General features: G+C 45.0%; 1 protein-coding gene across 6 annotated transcripts in view; it reads right to left on the reverse strand.

Annotated features, from left to right (window-relative positions):
• The window catches only part of LOC127628959 (adenosine deaminase-like), a 40,491-nt gene extending 24,531 nt beyond the window's left edge, over window positions 1-15,960 (reverse strand). For all 6 annotated transcript variants that reach the window (XR_007968722.1, XR_007968721.1, XR_007968720.1 and 3 more), the window contains exons 1-3: window positions 15,827-15,960; window positions 4,076-4,137; window positions 2,937-3,059 (exon numbers count right to left, since the gene is read on the reverse strand). Coding sequence is in view for 3 of the 6 variants with exons in the window: in XM_052105955.1 (XP_051961915.1) it covers window positions 2,937-3,059; window positions 4,076-4,137; window positions 15,827-15,877 (236 nt within the window). In the remaining 3 variants the exon portion in view is untranslated. The remainder of the gene's footprint in view (window positions 1-2,936; window positions 3,060-4,075; window positions 4,138-15,826) is intronic.
• Between the last annotated feature and the right edge of the window lie 4,419 nt (window positions 15,961-20,379).

The raw sequence follows: 20,379 nt of genomic DNA on the forward strand, positions 1-20,379 counted from the left end.
GCCATGGTGACGTACGCTTGAGCATAAGTGTTTAATGTAACACACTTGTTTTATGTAATTGTAAACATCCTTGTGGTGAATAACGGTCTATACACAACAGTTACATTCAACAGTTTATACTACCTTTTAAAGGGATAATTCACCAAATAATGAAAATTCTGTAGTAATTTATGAACCTGTATGACTTATTTATTTTGTTGAACACAAAAGAGGATTTTCGGCAGAATACATGACAGCCTCAGTCACCATTCACCCTCATTGATTAAAAAAAAAACAAAAAAAGCAGCTGCAATGAAAGTCAGTGGCAACTGAGACTAACATTATGAATAACATTTCCATTTGTGCTCCATGGAAGAAAGAGAGTTACAAAGGATTGGAACAACATGAGGATGAGTAAATGATGACAGAATTTTCATTTTTGGTTGAATTATCCCTTTAATAATTTGACAGTGAAGACTCAAAATTCCACAAGACTGTAAGTTGTCCCATTTGCCATTTTATGATTCAGATGGGTGCTGCTAATACTACTACCTGAAAGGCTATGCAGCATTACATCAACAAAGTGGGGACTCTGTATGGGTTTAAGGTGGCATTTGGGACAATTCTATATTGGAAATCATAACATTTGTTCTCCGTCTGTTGCTCACTCGACATTGTGTCCAATGAAGCGACACTAGGGGACTTTGTTGAAGGCCTCGCTTACCTCTGAACTTGAGAAAAGGCCAATGACAATTTAGCAGACAGAATTTGCATGTCCCTCCCCCAGACATATGGGTATAAAAGGAGGGAATCGTGCATCTGTTCATTCAGATTTCTTCTTCGGAGCTGAGCGGTTGTGCGATCAGCGAGCTGAGATCATTTCTGCTCCACTCACCTCTGTAGAGCTCTCTCTGCGATAACTTAAATATGGCAACAATTCTTGTGCGGCTTTCCTTCCTAAAAAGGAACGCCACTCCAACCGCCCCCCCCCCGCATCGCTCCTTCCCATGGGATTGAGGATGACCCGGCTGGTGATGGAGGCAATTTGGGGATGGCAGCGGGCTCTGTTTTGCCGGGTAGATCCCCACGAACCACATGCCCCCCGGCATGCTCGTTGACTTCCGTCTGGGCTCGAGGTGAGTGCGGCTCACCTCATGGCCAGTCTGTTTACTCCCTCGAGTCCGCTGAGCTCAATGACAAATGCCGCTGCATCGGAGAGCATCCCTGCGTCTGACATGGTAGACTCGACTAAACTGCCACCTTCGGGTCAGCACGCCCAGTCTGAGGCTGACACCCAGATGGCAGACATGCTTGCCTGGGCCGTGTGAGCGTGGGGTTGGCCTGGGACCCTCCTCCCTCATGGCACGACGATTGGTTCTTCGGGCCCGGGCGCCGCTCACAGCCATGCCCCCCCCACCTTTCACTGCCCGCAATCGGCCTCCTCACTCATCCACTCTACTATCCTCGAAGGGAACATTGCCTCCAAACAGGCTTTACCACTGGGTTTTTGACGCCATAGCTTTGGCCAATCACACCCAGGCTGTGCCCACCCCCTTGCGGGTTCAAGCACACTTGACGAGAAGTGTGGCATCTTCGTCGGCACTGGCCAACGGCACCTCCCTAGCAGACATTTGCAGAGCAGCAGGCTGGGCAACACCCAATACTTTACGAGATTTTACAATCTCAGGATTGAGTTGGTCTCGTCCCGTTTTCTCTCAGGTCCGAGCACGTAGAACGTCTAATCCCCCTGTGTGTATTTCCGCAGTATGGTCCCCCTACTGGCGGACCTGGGTCTCCCTTGGGCAGGCCCCGCTGCCCCCCAGTCGCAGTGTTTGTAGCAATTTCTCCCTCGCAGCAGGTAGGATCTACTACCGCACCATTTCCACATGTGGCCTGAAAACCCATGTGACGTATTTTGCCACACTTTACCTCCCCCCAGCAGGAAAAAAAGTTGGAAAAAAAGCCTTCCCCAATGCAAGGCAAGGCAAGTTTATTTATATAGCACATTTCATACACAATGGTAATTCAAAGTGCTTTACATAGAAGAGATTAAAATATGAATAAAAAAATAAGAATAATTGAAACAGTTTAGAATATAAAATAAAATAAAATACAGTACAAACAGTCGGACACACAGTGGCACAGTGCTCATTCAGTAATTGCACAGCTAAACAGATGTGTTTTGAGTCTGGATTTGAATGTGACTACTTTAGGAGCAATGCGTGTGAACAGCGTTAAATGGCCCCAGCTGCTTTAACTCTATGCGAGAAACATAGAGAGAGAAAAGGCGCGGCCTGCTACCATGCTTGGCACGTCGCCTCTGGGAAGCTGGGAACCTAAAATGTTTATGACGATTTTTATGGGGTGTTGTGGAAATGTACGTGCATTCTGACGAGCCTGTTGTTTGGCATGCAACTGCCTGCCCGCACCTGCGTCAGCAGCTCATGTACATGGTTCAGCACATGGAGTGATTGAATAGGGACCCCTAGTGTAGCTTCATTTGACACAACGTCGAGTGAGTGACAGACGGGGAACGTCTAGGTTACTGTTGAAACCTCCATTCCCTGATGGAGGGAACGAGACGTTGTGTCCCTCCGGCCACAATGCTGAACCGAGCCACTGTAATGGCCGAACCTTATTCTTAGCTCCTCAGTGCAAAACCTGAATGAACAGATGCACGATTCCCTCCATTTATACCCGTATGTCTGGGGGAGGGACATGCAAATTCTGTCTGCCAAATTCTCATTGGTCTTTTCTCAAGTTCAGAGGTAACCGAGGCCTTCAAGAAAGTCCCTTAATGTCGCTTCATTCGACACAACGTCTTGTTCCCTCCATCAGGGACTGGAGGTTACAACAGCAACCTAGATGATAAGGCTTCCGTGCAAGGTCTGCAAGCAAGAACACAACACATTTTCTGGTGTAGAGTCAGCAGTACTTTTCTTGGCACAACTACTTACGCAATGGCATGCATGAAGTGACTGAACTTGCCAAGGAATACTGTGAACGTGGACGGCTCTTTCAATGTGCACAGGTCTCTCATTTCAGCCTCAGTGCTTTTAGGTAGACTGATTCCTCGCCTCCTGAGACAGTGAGAGTAGAAAGCATGGGTTACAGAAATAATTGCATTGAAAAGCTCTCTATCTCTTATACAATATGTATTTACCTAAGAAGATTAGGTGCATGTTGTTAATAATGAATATTAATAATGAAATCTGATAACTTCTTTGTAACACCTTACAATAAGGTTCTATTCGTTAACATTAACATAATTAGTTAATATGACCTAACCAATAACAATATAGTACAACACTTATTGGACAGTTTTGATGTAGGCTTCTGCTTTGCATAGTAAACGCAAGTGGTGTTGACCAACAAAGGTTTACTAAATTAATCCCAAGCACATGTTCATGATATCCATTACAGATGAATGATGTTTTTTAAGACAGTGATGTCTGAGGGATCAGAGATCACGTGCATTCAGAAGTGTTTTTTGTCTTGCCCTTCACGCAACGAGATTTGACCAGATTCCTTGAATCTTTTAAATATATTGTGCACTGTAGAGGGTGAAATGCCCAAAATCCTTCTAATTTGTCTTTGGGGAGCATTGTTCTCAAAGTGCTGGATTATTCACTGAAGTATCTTTTGGCAAATTGGCAAGTCTTGAACGATCCTTGCTCTTGAAGGACTAGGCTGTTTTTGGAGGCTCCTTATATACTATGACACGATTGCCTCACCTGTTTAACATCTCCTGTTTCACATCACCTTGTTATTTTAACTCGTCAAATTTGTATTAGTCTTAAATTGCCTGTCTCAACTTATTTGGAGCGTGTTTTAATCATCTGATTTGAAATTACTGTACATCAAAATACAAACAATGAAATTCACTAGGTAAAACATCATATAAGGTGTAGTTGTAGTGCTTTCAATATAGCAAAGGGTGAATATAATTTACAAAATCACAAATTTTGTTTTTATTTGCATTTTTCATACTGTCCCAACTTTTTTGGAATTGGGGTTGTATATGCGTGACTAAAATGAATGATCTTGATCAAGGTTAGGGGGGCTCATGATTAAAAATTGATCAATCATCACTTACCTTGCCACATCAATAATGGTCTCTATGCGGATAGCGCCGTCAAGATGCACGTGTAGTTCAACCTGCAAGGATATAAAAGCAGCCATTAAATACATGACAGATGTTTTTTAATTTCTCAATTAATTTAATTTCTGTAAAGCCGCTTTGAAAAAGTGCTGTACAAATAAACTGAAATCTTTCAAATAACAGTGCAAAATAAGGTGACTTTTTTTTTCTATTACTCTATTCATTGGCAGTATTTAGTTTTCTGTAAAGTTGCTTTTAAAAAATATGTATTGTAAAAAGTGATATACAAATAAACTGAACTGAAATAAAAACTTTCAAATCAAAGGGTAAAATAAAGTGAAGGACTGAACCAGGTGACAAATGTCACAATGAAGTATTACTACTTCCATTGGCACACAGATACATGTTAATACCACAGAGCAAAGGCACATATGTGAAATATTTTCCGCTCAGCTTTCAGTCTGTCGTAAGCAAGTGGCAAGTTGAGTCTCCTTCCCGCACAGTTGTGAAATACTCCTCCTGGAGTGAATCTAGAATATGAAATGCACAGTTGGGTGAAATGAGTTTAATGGAAAGTCCGGGAATGCCATTAAGAGAAGTGAATGTTATGGCTCAAATGTGAGAGCATGGTGAGTTATAGGGTTGGGCGATGTCCCCTAAATTGGCAGTTGACGATGTTGACAGTAAAACATCGCGATGGACAATGATATCGTCGGTGGGGTGGGGCGGGGGGATTATATAATTTCATATAATTTTCAAAAACTATATGAAAAATTATAATTTCGTTATTTTACTAACCCCACTAATGACTCGTCGGCGCGTTAGCCTATCAGTAGGTTGCACGGCACGTGAAGCATTTTTTTTTTTTTTGCTTTCACTTAAGAAGAGTTGTGCACTTTTTATTTTAATATATCTCTTTACATAAATACTATTTTCTACTTAAAAACTATAATTTCGTTATTTTACTCACTGATGAGCAAGAGGTCGAGGCAGAGATGACCATGTACCTGCAGAAAATGGCCACTGAAGAGGACCCGCTGACTTGGTGGAAAACGAACGACAAAAGCTTCCCTTTCGAGAGGTCTCTCCTATTGCGTAAGTAGCTTACGCTATGGGAAAACTTCGTTTCTCGAGAAATATTGAAGTCTTTATGTAAAACGCATTGCAGCTGCACAGCAGACAGCAATGAGCGAGGCTGTGCTGCGGCAACTTGCTCAAACCAATGACGGGGCGACTCTGAACGCGCGACCAATGAGCGCGCTTCGCGCCCGCGCGCTCAGAGCCCGCCAAGATGGGCGTGGCTAAGGCTATATATTAGAGCCCGTCATGAGAGTTCTTTAGATTTAATCTCCTTCAGCAAAGACCTTCTCTTAGCTGGATCCTCCGGATTATTGGAGTCTTTTAGCCGCCGTCGACAAGCCTACAGCAGGACTGCTACTGAGGACGCCGGCGCCTTCAGCCGCCTTCAAAGCCTTCTGCTTCGCCATCCGGCGCATCACCTTGATATCCTTTTACTGAAAGCTACTTTGCAAGTGTTAGCCTCTGCGGCGCTTTTTGTCCTTTAGTGAAAGAGCAAATTCGAGGTGTTGTTTCAAATGCCTTCGACCTGCGCCTCGTGCAGAGGCCCTCTTCCTGGCGGGGACCGTCACATTTTCTCGCTCGCTGCCTGGGACCTGACCACGCAGAAGCTGCTCTCACTGCGGCGGATGCCCGAATGTGACTCCCTGGGCCTCACCGAGCTGCGCTCGCTTTGCCGCCGACGCCCTGAACAAGCCTGCTACCACCGTGCTGCCATCCCTCTGTTCGAGCAGCGCAAGAAAAGCGCCGCTCACGGAGGCCGCCAGAGCACGCGGACTTCCGTGGCGTCACGCCGGGCCAGTCCCCACGTGCTTCACCACCACCGAGGACTCCCTGCCGCCAGTTCAATTCCACGCAGGCAGACCAGCACCCCTCCAGAGCGGTGGGTCTCGTCTCGTTAGAGCGTCAGGGGCGATGGGTGAAAAGGATGACAGCCTTTCCATTGGCGCTGCATCCGGCGACTGGCGGGCTCGGCCTTCGACCCAGCGCCGTCGACATTAGCGGACACGAGCAGGGGCACCAGCATGGACTCAGAGATCGTCCGCATCCTGTCTAAAGCCGTGGAAGACCTCGGGCTCGACTGGTCTTCTCCGGAAGAACCCGCCCGCAGCCGGCTGGACGAGTGGTTCCTGCAAGGGCGCCGGCAGGCCCCTCGACAGAGACCCTCCCCTTTCTTCCCCGAAGTTCACGACGAACTCACAAAGTCATGGAAAGCCCCGCACACTGTTCGCCTGAAGCCTTCTTTCTCTTCCTCGCTCTCCTCGGTGGAAGGCGCGAGAGAAAGAGGCTACGAGGGAACCCCGCCCCTCGAGGAGGCTATGGCCACCCATCTGTGCCCACCCTCCACCGCTGGATGGAAAGCCAAAGCTTCTCATCCCTCGAAGCCCTGCCGATCTACCTCAGCTCTCGCCGGTCACGCATACGCCGCCGCCGGCCAAGCTGCGTCAGCGCTTCATTCCATGGCTGTTCTGCAGGTCTATCAGGCCAAACTTCTCCGCACCATGGACGAGTCTGGACCTGAACCTGAGGCTTTCAAGGACCTGCGCAGCGCCACTGATGTAGCCCTGCGAGCCACAAAGGCCACCGCCCAATCCAATCTCGCAAAAGCCGGACCACTCTCTCCAAAACGTGTAAAACATAACCCAGTCCCCTTACAGGCGGCTGGAAATGTCTGTACAGCAGTCAATGGGCCAGTCACAGAACTCGCTCACCTGCAATCAAACGCCGTTTTAACGGCAACACAGAAATCACAAAAAGAGTCATTTTCTGCCTGTGTCACTAAGGGGTCACGTGTCCACACTAAAGTGCGCATTCCCACATATCAATACTGTCCAAACAGTGCCGAATACTTCCCCAGCTCAAGCTGGACGCCCCATAAATGTGGATCGTGTGCCTATTGTCATGTATGCACCACTACACACAAACACTGTATGCATGCCCAAAAACCCCCCCGCCGCGAGCGGGAGGCTTTATGAAAATGCCGCGCGTGCCTACTACGGTATATGCACCCCCACCCATAAGCGCTGCCCATACAGTTTCAAACAGTTCTCTGGCTCATGCCGCGAGCATCACAGATGCGACAGCGAGCCAAAAACTCCCGCTAAGAACGGGAAGCTTTATGAAAGTGGCGCGCGTGCCTATTACAATGTATGCACCCCCACCTGTAAACACTGTCTATACAGTTTCAAACATTTCTCCAGCTCATGCTGCGAGCATTATGGAGATAGCGCGCGTGCCTGTAATCTCACATGCACCCCTGCACTCGGCATTCAACAAAGCTGCTCAGCGCGCTCCCGCGCCTCTGAGAGCTATAAGATCTGAGAGCTGTATGGGCCCTGCCGGCAATTCGCCGGCAGGGCCCATACGTCACTGCGACACGCCCCCAGCCAGCATTCAGCCCATATCTGTGCGAGCAAAAGCCTGGGAAAAAATCCCCGACATGCCGAAATGGGTTTTGAACATAATAAAACACGGTTACTCGCTTCAATTCAGCTCGCAGACCACCCCGCTTTTCAGCGGTGGTCGAGACGAAGTGAGGAAAGATGTTTCACATGTTCTACGCACCGAGGTGCTCAAACTGATGGAGAAGGGCTATAGAAACTGTTCCTCCCTCTATGAGCGAGGCGGGTTTTACAGCCGCTACTTTCTCGTCCCGAATCTGAACAAAGCTTTAATGATTCAGCTCGTTCAGAATGTTAACGACCAAACATATCCTCGCGCAAGTTCAGCCCGGGGATTGGTTTCTATCAGTGGATTTGAAAGGCGCTTACTTTCACATTCGATAGCGCCTCATCACAGGCCTTTTCTGAGATTAAGCTTTGAGGGACAGTCATACCAGTACACAGTACTACCATTCGACCTATCATTGGCCCCGTACATTCCGCGAAATGTATGGGCGCAGCACTTTCCCCTGAGACAGCGGGAGTCGCGAATACTGAATTACCTCGACGATTGGCTAGTCCTAGCACAATCAGAGAGTCAGTTAACGACGCACAGATCTTGGATTATCAGCCATCTAGAATGCCTGGGTCTGAGAATCAATTTTGCAAAGAGCGTGCTATCCCCCAGCCAGAATATCTCTTTTCTGGGAATAGTGCTAGACTCAGTGCAGATGACGGCGCGCCTCTCATCAGAGTGCGCGCTCGCTATTCTGCACCTTGCAACATCATTCAGAGCGGGCACGCGCGTTTGGCCCCTGTCAAACGATTTCAAAGGATGCTCGGTCTCACGGCCTCGGCATCAGCTGTACTCCAGCTAGGATTGTTGCACATGCGTCCTCTCCAACGCTGGCTCAAGAGCCGTGTCCCCACTCACGCGTGGCGCTCGGGCCACTTTTTAATCAGAGCGAATCACGGCTGTATAAAAGCCCTGACGCCCTGGAAGGCCGTCGACTGGTATCAAACCGGCGTGAGTCTGGGCGTGAACACACGGAGAAAAATTATCACGACAGATGCCTCCAAAATAGGATGGGGGCCCTTTACGAGGGCAGGCCTGTCTCCGGTTTTTGGTCAAACCCGGAAAAGCGCCTACATATAAACTGTCTGGAAATGAAAGTGGTCGCCTTGGCTCTCAGAGCCCTGCTTCCATACCTGGAAAGCGAACACGTCCTGGTCGAACGGACAACATGGCCGGTAGTATCGTATATAAATCGCCAGGGTGGACTCAGGTCGAGCTCCCTGCACTCTATGGCCAGGAGCTCATCTTATAGTCACAGCACAACCTCGCTTCGCTGAGAGCAGCGCATGTGCCAGGCGTCCTGAACCAGGGAGCGGACATGCTGTCCAGAGACAAAGTTCTCCCAGGAGAATGGTCTCTCCACCCCCTGGCCGGTTCAGTGGTTATGGCAAACCTTTGGCGAGGCAGAGGTCGACCTCTTAGCCTCCAGGGAAAATCGCACTGCCCTCTTTTCTTCTCAAAGAGCAGCGGACGCTTCGCCCAAGTCTGGCCGAGCAGCCCCTTGTATGCTTTTCCCCGATCGCGATGCTACCTCAGGTCATCAGTCGGATCAGAGAGGTGAAATGTGCAGTGCTCCTGGTAGCCCCACTCTGGAAGAACCAGGCGTGCTTTCCAGAACTGATGCAGATGATGCAATCTGCCCCATGGCCGATTCCGTTGAGGCTGGACCTCCTCAGGCAGGCCAGCGGGATGATTCTTCATCCCGCCCCAATCTGTGGGCCCTTCATGCATGGCCCCTCAGCGGGTTCCAGAGAACCTCCCCAGCGGAGTGTTGAGAACAATCACTGAGGCGGCGCCCTCTCGGCGCTTATATGCCCAAAAGTGGAAAGTGTTCAGTGACTGGTGTGATACCAAGAGCTTGAACCCCAAATCGTCGCGAGATACCAAGTGTACTCGCCTTTTTGCAAGAGCTGCTGGAGGCGGGCCGCACACCCTCCACGCTCAAAGTCTATGTAGCTGCCATAGCGGCGTCACACAATCCTGATAAAGGGCGCTCATTAGGGAAAAATGACCTAATCATTCATTTCCTAAGAGGCTAGGAGGATGAACCCTCCTCGCCCCCCTCGGTACCGATCTGGGACCTGGCCACGGTCCTGGACGCACTCAAGAGTGCCCGTTCGAACCTCTCCGAACCGTGCACCTTAAACAGCCCTCGCTCAAAACTGCGCTCTTGCTGGCACTTCGCCTCAGTCAAGAGAGTGGGCGACCTGCAGCGCTGTCATCAAGCTGCTTGCTTGGAATTTGGACCTAACGACTGCAGAGTTGTCCTTAGGCCAAAGCACGGGTATATTCCTAAAGTGCTCTCCACACCCTTCGAGTACAGGTGATATCTCTGGCAGCGCTATCGTCTCCAGCAGGCGAAGCGACGCTAATTTACTCTGCCGGTCAGGGCTCAGAGTATATTTGGAGCGTTCTGCCCGTTCAGACAGACGGAACAATTATTCGTATGCTTTGGCGGCCGCACTAAAGGTCTCGCAGTTTCAAAGCAAAGAATATCGCGCTGGATAGTAGATGCTATAGCGCTGGCTTATGGAGCATGGCCTCCTCGTGGGCGTGGTCGAGTGGGATACCCATTGAGGATATTTGTGCGGCGGCAGGCTGGGCCTCGCCTTCGACATTTATCAGCTTTTATAACCTACAGGTCCCCTCATTGCATTCCAACATTCTATCAGCCTGACTGTAGTATGGACTGGAGTACGTATATGCTGAGCATTATCTCCTCCCTTATAAGGTCCGTCTCTGACTGACTTGGAGAGTTTTTTATGCATATCAGTAAATAGAAAAATCAGTACATAAGATATGTGCTTGTGTTTTTACAATGAGCGCCCCACCATGGGCCACCTTGGGGCAAAGGCGCTCTGTATTATCCCATTATATAGCTCGCCGTTGGCCGGCACGTTGAATAATCACTTTGCTTTAAGGCTCAGGCATCTGGCTTTATAGAGCGAAGTCAGCACGCACGGCGTTTTGCATGGTGTTCCCATAGCGTAAGCTACTTACGCAATAGGGGAGACCTCTCGAAAGGGAACGACTTGGTTACTAATGTAACCTCGGTTCCCTGAGAGGAGGGAACGAGTATTGCGTAAGCTGCCGTGCTTGTGCTTGGTCAGTCGCTTCAGTCAATTGAACCTAAAGAACTCTCATGACGGGGCACCTAATATATAGCCTTAGCCACGCCCATCTTGGCGGGCTCTGAGCGCGCGGGCGCGATGCGTGCTCATTGGTCGCGCGTTCAGAGTCGCCCGTCATTGGTTCGAGCAAGTTGCGCAGCACAGCCAATGACCGAGCTGCCTCAGCTCATTGCTGTCTGCTGTGCAGCTGCAATGCGTTTTACATAAAGACTTCAATATTTCTCGAGAAACGGAGTTTTCCCATAGCGTAAGCTACTTACGCAATACTCGTTCCCTCCTCTCAGGGAACCGAGGTTACGTTAGTAACCGAGTCGTTTCCGTTCATGGCAAGATTAGCACGGAAATATCTGTGCATATGTGCTACCAATACTCCATCAGAGCGGGTCTTCAGCACAGCGGGTAGTGTAGTTACTCCAATCCGCAGCTTATTAAAACCAGATAAAGTGAATATGTTGGTATTTCTGGCAAGAAACATCGAAATTTAAACATGGTCTATGGTGAAAGATATTAGACTTCTTTACGCATTTTTCGCCATCCGTTGCGGAGCTATTCGATTTTGAATATTATTTTTTTTCGTTCATTTGTGTAGTTCATATGACCACTTTACAATATTTCAATAACATAATTTATTTTGTAGCCTGTGCTGAAGTTAATTGTGCTGCTAATTATAAGTGAAATGTTAATGCCGAGTTTCGGTCTGAGTGTTGTTCCCGTTTTCTTGTTCTTTATTTGTTGTTCTTCTATGTTTTAATAAATGTGTGTTATTCATATTCACCTTGTTTCTTTCATTTGATTTGACATTATGGATTTATGGCCAAGGAAATTTTTCTTTAAAAGTATTAACCAGACAAAAGTTATTTGACGTTCGCTGGTCTGGGTTTATCTTAAACTGCCGCTTCAGTGTATACAAGAGCTATGTGACAATGAGCAAGATTTTCTGAGACACTACAACTACTAATAATTCATTAATAAAGGCTATTTTCTTGTAGCCTACAACATAAAATATTTTAATCGAAATGTACAGTGCTAAGACATGTAAAAAAAGACAAGAAGCTAACAATGTCAAGATCAATATTGTGTAGCCTGCCTGACACGGTATTTTCACAGACTAACACGTCACGTCTCTGGCATATACTACAGTATTTAAAATATACACTCCTCCTCCCAGGCCCCCTGAACCGGCCCTTGCCCCACGGCCATCTCCTAGGCCACCAAAACCGGCCTCTGTCCTGTGGCTACCTCCCAGGTCCCCTGAACCGGCCCTTGGTCCACGGCCATCTCCCAGGCCACCAAAACCGGCCTCTGCCTGTGGCCTCCTCCCAGGCCCCCTGAACCGGCCCTTGCCTTATGGCCAGCCCCCGGGCCACCTAAACCAGTCCCTGCCCGATCGACCCCTCCCAGACCACCTAAACCTGTCCCTTTGTGCCCCCGTGGACTGCCTAATTGCCCCTTGTGCCCCCATGGACTGCCTAATTGCCCCAGTGGACTCTCTCTTTTCCCTTTTTGCCCCCGTGGATTGCCTAGCTGCCCCTGGTGCCCCCATGGACTGCCTAATTGCCCCTTGTACCCCCATGGTCTGCCTAATTGTCCCTTGTGCCCCCTTGGGCTGCTTCTGTGTCCCTTGTGCTCCCTTTTGTCTGTCTGTGTCCCCCCGGGTCTACCCCCTAACTCCTTGGGCCTTTTGATTTTGTTATTTCTTGTGGGTTTTCTTTTTATAGGACCGTCTGGAATCCGGTCCTTTTGAGGGGGGATTATGTCACGGTTTTGTGTCACCCGCACCATGTTCGTGTCACCTGCACTGTGTTTCGCGTCATCCGCACCATGTTTCGCGTCGTCTGCACCGTGTTTCGTGTTCTCCGCCCCGTGTTTTCTGTTTCACCCGTCAATAGTCACTTTCCATGTCACGCTCCCTTGTTTTCCGCCCGTGCTTTCTATTTTACCGTTCACGCTCCCTGTCATGTCTTCCGTGTTGTCCGCCTATGTTTCACTGTCTCTGTCAAAACTACATTTCCCATCTTTCCCGGCCCCCTCTGCCAGCACAATGTTATTGTCCGCACCTGTTCGTGATTTTGTTATCACCGTGTCCTGTCTATTTAAACCCGCTTGTTTTCCCTTTCCTTTTCGTTTGTTGAATGTTGTTTTGCTTGGTCTGCGTTTTCTCCCCGAGTCCTTTGTCTATGCCATCGTGTGTCTTACAACCTTGTTTTGCCCCTCGCGGCAGTTTTCCTTTGTTCCCGTGATTTTGCCTTGCACCTGCCCTTTTTGTTTGTAAATAAAGTTAGCCTGCTCTTAGATCCGCTCTCCTTGCCTGCCTCGCTGCATCATCGTAACGCCTCCTGAGCTGATATGGACTGAGGTCATTTGCAGCATTCTCACAGACAATACTATTCTTGCAAAAAAAAAAATTCAGAAGACTGAAACAAAGAAAGATTGAGAAGTAGTTGTTTTCAATACATCTACAAACCACATTTGATCATGAAGAGACTGAGTGAGACTTGGGCTGAGTTTTTCCACTGAGCCTCTTCATAATAGTGCAATTAGATTAGCAATGCAAGTGTATAATTTTAGACCTGGGAGCCCTAATCTCCAGCAGATTGTTAGCTTTATAAACTGGAAGAACAAGGCATCCTAGAGAATGCTCACTTAATATGATTGAGGAAAATATTGCCTCACTGCAGTTACATGCTCTGTTAACATGATCCAAGTAACTAACAGCTTAAAAGCCAATGATGTGAAAGCTCAAGTAGTGACATCATTCATGTTTACTTGTTTACATAGTATCTGTCTTGCCAAAAATCTTTGTTTAACTAATCCTAAAAATGGTTCACATTCATCTTATTTAGGATTTTTAAAAAAAAGAAATATAGTGATTATTACTAGCAAAATGGCTTAGTATCAGTATTACGACATCAAAGGCTTCAACTATTCTGTATATCACTCTTTGGTCTGTCATTTCTATATTACTAGGAGTGACTAGTTCATGGTCTGGTATTGTATTACATATGCAAGAATGTGATTTGCCTTTCTCTTTTCAGGGCCAGATTGCTTTGACTGCTTTGAATTTAAAAGAATTCAACATGTAGATTTCCAAGGCACCTGAGGTAAGGCCTGTGAATAGCATACATATTTCCATCACTGTACTGATGCTTTAGGTGTTTATATCATATTAAATAAAAGGCTGCATGCACACCATAGTGTCTATTTTCTCTGGGGGGGGGGGGGCTCTGGTTTGGTCCCTGCACATCACACTGAATAATCAGTGTTGACATCTCCCTTTCATGCTCTGTTTATACTCATCAGGCTCTGTTCTGTTTTTGAGAGTGGCCTTACCTCTTGTGTTTACTGTATATGCAATCCTTAAGTTTAAAAAATTGCCCACTATTGTCTACATTTACTTGGATAAAACAAGACTGGTACTACAAATACATAACTAATATTGGCATTATTTTCATGCTATATTACCAGAGGAGGATCTGGCTGGCTCCCCCTGGTCAGTCTGGTTGCTCCCAAGGTTAGTTTTCTCCTTTAACTAACATCTTATGAAGTTATGTGTTCCTTGCTACAGTTGCCATTGTCTTGCTCACTGGGGGCCAAAAAACTTCATTAAACATTTTTGTTAAAATAAATAAAAAATAAAGTTCAAAGTTGGAAATCAAGCTGCCTTGCGTTATTGTGTAGGCTATTGCTTAACAGTAATTCTGTGTCTAGTTGAATTTTTGTAGGAACTGGAAGCTTCTGTTAAAATGCTAAATTCCTAACATGTGTGACAACCACTAAAGGTCGACCACTATATCAGTTTTGCCAATTAATTGGTGCCAATAGTGACATTTGGGACTATTGATTATAGGCAGATATTAACGCTGATAATTAATCAACTAACCCTAACCTTACCTTACAATATAATTAAATGTGGCCAGTTTTTGAAGGGCTTAAAAAAGGCAGAAATGTAAAGCTTTTATTTTATAAAAGTACTTACATTAATTCTTTGTTTAAAAAAAAAAAAGAAAGTGCATTAAAAGTATAATTTTATGCATCATATATTTTTCTTTTTTTTTTGTGGTTATTATTGAGATTTGCTTGCACAATACACTGCATCTGGGATTTCATTCCACCACCTTAGTTATTGGTATTTGCAAAATCCAAAATGGGTCGCCTTTAATGAGCACACTTGGCCTTTATCGTATTTATTGCCTAGACTTTACAATATGTCCATTTACAAACAATTCACATCACAATCACATAAGAACATGAAAGAAGTGGACAAGGTTATTGCACAATCAATAAAGGATGTGAAAACAAATTTGAGTAAATGTATGTGCAGAAGTTCAAGAGGCATTAGGCTACACTCAGGAAGATTAAGGTTTGAATTACATGCTCAGTGATGCCACTGTAGTCATCCACCTTGCATATGATCAGTGTAACACAAGTACAGTATAAAAGAGACATTGTATGGACACTCAAATTTAGGTTATGGAAACATACACAGATTATTTGCTTATCAGCATTCTGCAGAATGACTTTTGCTCTCTGAGCCAGTGCAATAATATCTACAAAGGCCAGATACTAGCTCTGTGTACCTCCTAGTAAGGCTAAGAAGTGTGAACATATTTCTGGTGCACTCTCTTCTTGTTCTTTCCACTGTCACTGTATCTGGTCAGTGCATCGTGTGCCCAACAGAAATTGACATGTTTCAAATGAAATGACGTTCTGTTTGAATTTCTGAAAACTGTGCTCTGTCATCTGCAATGCAGGTGATCACAATGTCAGAAAGTCTTGATTCATTCAACTTCATCTTAAAATGTCTCTAGTTATTTTTCCATGAAGAAAATAAGTTGCAATTCTTTTATTTGAATGATATCTTCCGATTTTCTTTATATTTTTCACATGGCCATAACTATCACAGACAATCATTATCTATCAATAAAGGGTTTTTCAAAGTAAATCTCCTTTTCGAAATTCTTACTGAGCAGAATCAATGGTGTAACTAAGACCAAAAAAAAATGAGGCATCAAATGCCAGATGGGTTTGTCTCTCGATCCTGTAGAAACTGTTTTTCCCCAACAATAAAAGCACTACTAACCTTAGGTTTATCAAAGGCTTGTTTGCCATAGTTTCCGCAATTTTCAGCCATCGTCTTGATTCGAAACGAGAATTTCTCGACACACTCGAACTCCACAATCTGTTAACTCTAACAGCGAAGTTCATTTTCCCCATGCCATGCGCGCTACTATGCTAATTTATACGCGCCAGCCCACAATGTGCGGAAAAAACACGCCTCACTGCACGCGAGCCAATCGGAAGCGTTATTGTAGACGGGGAGTTACATGAAATGTTTGCGTTCATGGCGCTTTTTTTAGCACAACGACGCTTTCGCAACAAGTTAAACTTTGGCTTCCTCGCATGGCTATCACAACCATCAGCGCTCTGATAAGAAATGTCGCCCGGGCAACACGAGTAAAATATCCCATAAGAGACAATGTTTGAGATATGATTTGGCTTTTAGATTTGAAGCTGAAAGATATCCCCCCACAATGCGTCATGAAAATTGCAGGAGTGCAGTTGCTTAAATGGCCACTAGATGTCAGCAGAACGCCATATGTGAGGTACATTCATTATACGGTGAGCATAGCGCCATCAACTACTGTAGTTGATTTGATCAACCACTGACCGCGTAGTTCAGTCTATGCCTGTATTTTCTCACTGTACAACGTGATTTAACCATGCAGGACATTATCTTGTTCTATAACATTCCTATTATTATCTAATCAGTCATATGCATAAACCTACCTCCAAAATCAGATGGCAATGATTGGTTAATAAAAATGTTCCTGGCAATGAATCCTTACAATCCAAGGCCATTGACTGGTTGACTGGAATTTTTCCATTGTTCCAGGGCCAAAATTGAATATTCATCCAGGAACATCCTACTTGTTGACATCATAATAAGCATTAAGTTGCAGCATAGGTACATCGCACACATCTTTTCATGACATATTCTTCTACATTAAACTGAGCATGTCTGAATATTTGCATGCATTGATACTGGTTTCTGCTATAATTTTCTTAAAATATGTTTTATTAAATTATTTATTTTTACTGTAGGTTATAGAGAACTTCATAAGCAGGTACTGTTTAACATGCTAAATAAGATATATTGTCAATGGCATGCAACATAACAAATGCTACATGCCCAAAGCAGTTATATTTACATTTATGCATTTGCCAGTTGCTTACTTACAAAGTTGAATCACATTCAAGGTATCCATTTTTATTATCAGTTTGTGTGTTCCTGGGAATCAAACCCATGAACCTGGCGCTGCAAACTTCATGCTCTAATAGAGCAGTTGAGCTAAAAGAACCTATACTTACTATAATACACATACAACACATACTGTTTGATGTATACTGTAATATTTTAACACAGTTCTTTCTTAACTCTCACAGAAGAGCTAGACAACAAACCTGGCCTAATCCAGCTATTCTAAAACTGCATGAAGCCACAATGGCCCGTTTCTGTTTCTCAACTAGCAAAAACATCCCATTAAATGTGTCATACATCAGTCTGCTGGAACAGTGCTTGAGAGAATGCGGTATCAACACACTTTGTATAAATTCCTCATTGCACTATGTGCTATTAAGACATGGATAAAGCTTTTGAGCAGATGTAAAAACATGTTTTTTTTTCTCCAGCCACCATTTATTTTACATCTTTGTGTGGCTCCCTTCACAACAATCCAGCGAAAGCACCACTGTTTGTTATTCATGCCTCTGTTAGTCCAGTCTGTCATCAAAAAAAGACTCATAAACTAACCAATAGTGAAACCATGAGCTTATATGTCAGTTAAAATAAAAGAGGCAATATGGTTTAAACATGCCTATGTGTGATCAGAACAATGTTCGGTACTTAATTTTCTCCAAGAGTGAAAATCATGTCATTATTTATTCACCCTTGTGTTTTCCAAACCTGAATGACTTCAGCCATGTCCACACTAGAACGTTTATTTATTTTGGAAAACTATGACATTGGGAAACAGAATACAGAGTTTTCAGTCTTAAACAAATCTTTCCGTGGAGCACAAATAAAGAAATTTGGAATAATGCACTATACAGGTTGCTCTTGTCAGTGCAATTACAATGAAACAGGACAGAAGCTTTAAAAGGATGCAAAAGCACCACGAAAGTATCATAGAATTGGCCCGTATACATGAATTAAATGTTTTTCTGAAGCTCCACAAATTTTATCAGCGGCCTCAGAGACAATACTGTAGCATATAAGATGTGATTGCAAACACAAGGATAATGATTTGAGATCCACATATTGTTCAAGGCAGAACATTTATCACTTTGTTTGAAATTGTTAAATCATGAGCTGGCCATGGACATGCACTAATGATTACCATCAATACATTGTAAAAACATTTGTTATGGTAATGTTTGTGTAATTTGTTTTTATTTTGGAACATGGCTGTTGGCTTACTAAATTTGGCCTCATAATATTAACTGGTTGAAAAAACAAAACAAAACTGTGACAACGAGGAGGGCGTGGCCAGACCGTGAGGGTGCACAGCCAGCACTGAGTCAGCTGATTAGTGGGAGAGCGAGATAAAGGGGAGCCAGTGACACCAGTTAGAGAGAGAGAGAAACACCCGCTGTATGTGTGTGCATTTGTTTGATGTTGTTTTAAGTTGAATTTCTGTCATTAAAGTTGCGTTGACTGTTCTGCTTGTTCCCATCTCCTGCCGAAACCCGGGAAGGAGGAGGAATACGCTGGCGGGGAGTCATTTCCGCTGCCATTCGCCAGAGGAGCAGCCGTGGCCTACTGCCAGGGGACAGAGGGGTTGCTGCTGGCCGCCAAGTGTTGGAGGAAGCACTGCCATCCACCGAGAAAGGGAGGAGCCGTTCCGACCACCAGGGGTTGGAGGACTCGCTGCCATTTGCCATGGGAAGAGCGAACTGTCTTCCGCAAGAGGGCGACCGGCGAGAACATCTTTCTCTCTGTTTACATCCCACTCGCCCTTTCCCTTTGCCATTCACCTACACCCTTTGCTTATCCTGTAAATGTTCTCAAAAAATGTCTCTGGAGGTTATTTAATGCTGCATTCTCCCTAAGTTTACATTAAACAATTGCACTAATTGAGTAGAAATAGTTCTAGGAGTGTAATATCCACTTCCAAATGGTTACTGTGCTGTTCCCATAAAGCTGTTAGTGCAGGTGGGTGTGTGTGTTGTCTGACAGCTTTCCTGTGGGTAGCAGATCCACTTCCTCTTAAACGTCATTAGCTGACCCTTGCTTAGGTCTGTGTCCTTATCAGACACTGGATTTCCTGTTATGACTTTTGAATTTTCACACATCTTGATAGAATGTTTGGAACGTAGGTATCATTTCCTCTCCATGAAAAAATTGTTGGTCAGTTTCAGGTTCTTCTTTTTAGAGGGTGATCCGCATTGCTGCACATCTGGGCTACAGATGTGATTAAAATAAGAAATGGGTCTGTTCAAAAGAATGGAAAAAGAAATCAGCATGAAAGCTTGACTGTTGCATGCAGAGCTTTTGACAGAGAACAAAGAAATGTCTTATGAAGTCATTCCCTCCTGAGTCCCGACACACAAATATTATTAAAGGGTAACTAAACCCTAAACCAACTTTTTTTAGTTAATGATCTGTAAGAATGGGGCTTTATTAGTACTGGTCATTGATTCAAGTAATTTTTTTGACATTTGTGTATAAAGTGTTTTAATTCTACAATATATGGTGTAAAAACGTCTGAGTGCTGCCCTCTTCAGGTTGAACGGTGGCTACTGCAGTTGAATTTTCCTAATGGCTGTTTGCGGTACTTCGTGATGTAAGCGGTGACAGCTGACGTAAGCAGGTTCCAACTCACCACGCCCTTGGTACGAGCTACCACGCCCATGGCAGTATAAAAACCATCTCCTTTCGTCAAAACCACTGTAGTGAGTCAGGAGTTAGAATTGCGAGTATTGAAAACGATCAGGATAGAGTATTTTAGGATCTATTTAGCATAGCATTTATATAGTTATTTAGATTATTTCGTGTAGCCTAGGTAGTTAATTAGCATATTTGTTAGTGTAGTATTGTTAGAAGCATAGTTAGTTAGTAGCATAGTATTGCGTCAGTTAGGATAGCTTCAAGTTAGCGTAGATTATCTGTATTTAGTACAGTGGTCAGGATGGTACGTAGGTGTAGTGTTTCTGGTTGCAACAGCACTGCTGGACTGTATTGCTTTCTATATAGACTTGGAAATTAGGCACCAGGGGTTGCACGTCCTTGTTCTGGAAGACCGCGAGTTCCCGCCTAGAGCTGGAGGAGTGTGCAAACTGCATTTTATGCAGGATTGCTTCTCCAATGCAATGGAGGTGGAAATGGGCTTCTCCAAACAGCTCGCGCTGAAAAGCGACGTAGTGCCAAACGCTGCTTCTCCTGCATGGACTCCACCACCTCAGCGGCGTCTTGAGGTGAGTGATCATATTTGAATCACAATTTATGGTTAGGCTAAAGTTAATCCTCTGGGGTCGACAAACGCGTTCAGCGATCGCGGGAGTGTTAAGCGTATTGCACCCTTATACATTGTATTACGGTATTGACTGTATAGTTTTATTTGGAGGTATACGGTT

Source organism: Xyrauchen texanus, chromosome 35 (assembly GCF_025860055.1).
Source record: "Xyrauchen texanus isolate HMW12.3.18 chromosome 35, RBS_HiC_50CHRs, whole genome shotgun sequence".
NCBI lineage: Eukaryota > Metazoa > Chordata > Actinopteri > Cypriniformes > Catostomidae > Xyrauchen > Xyrauchen texanus.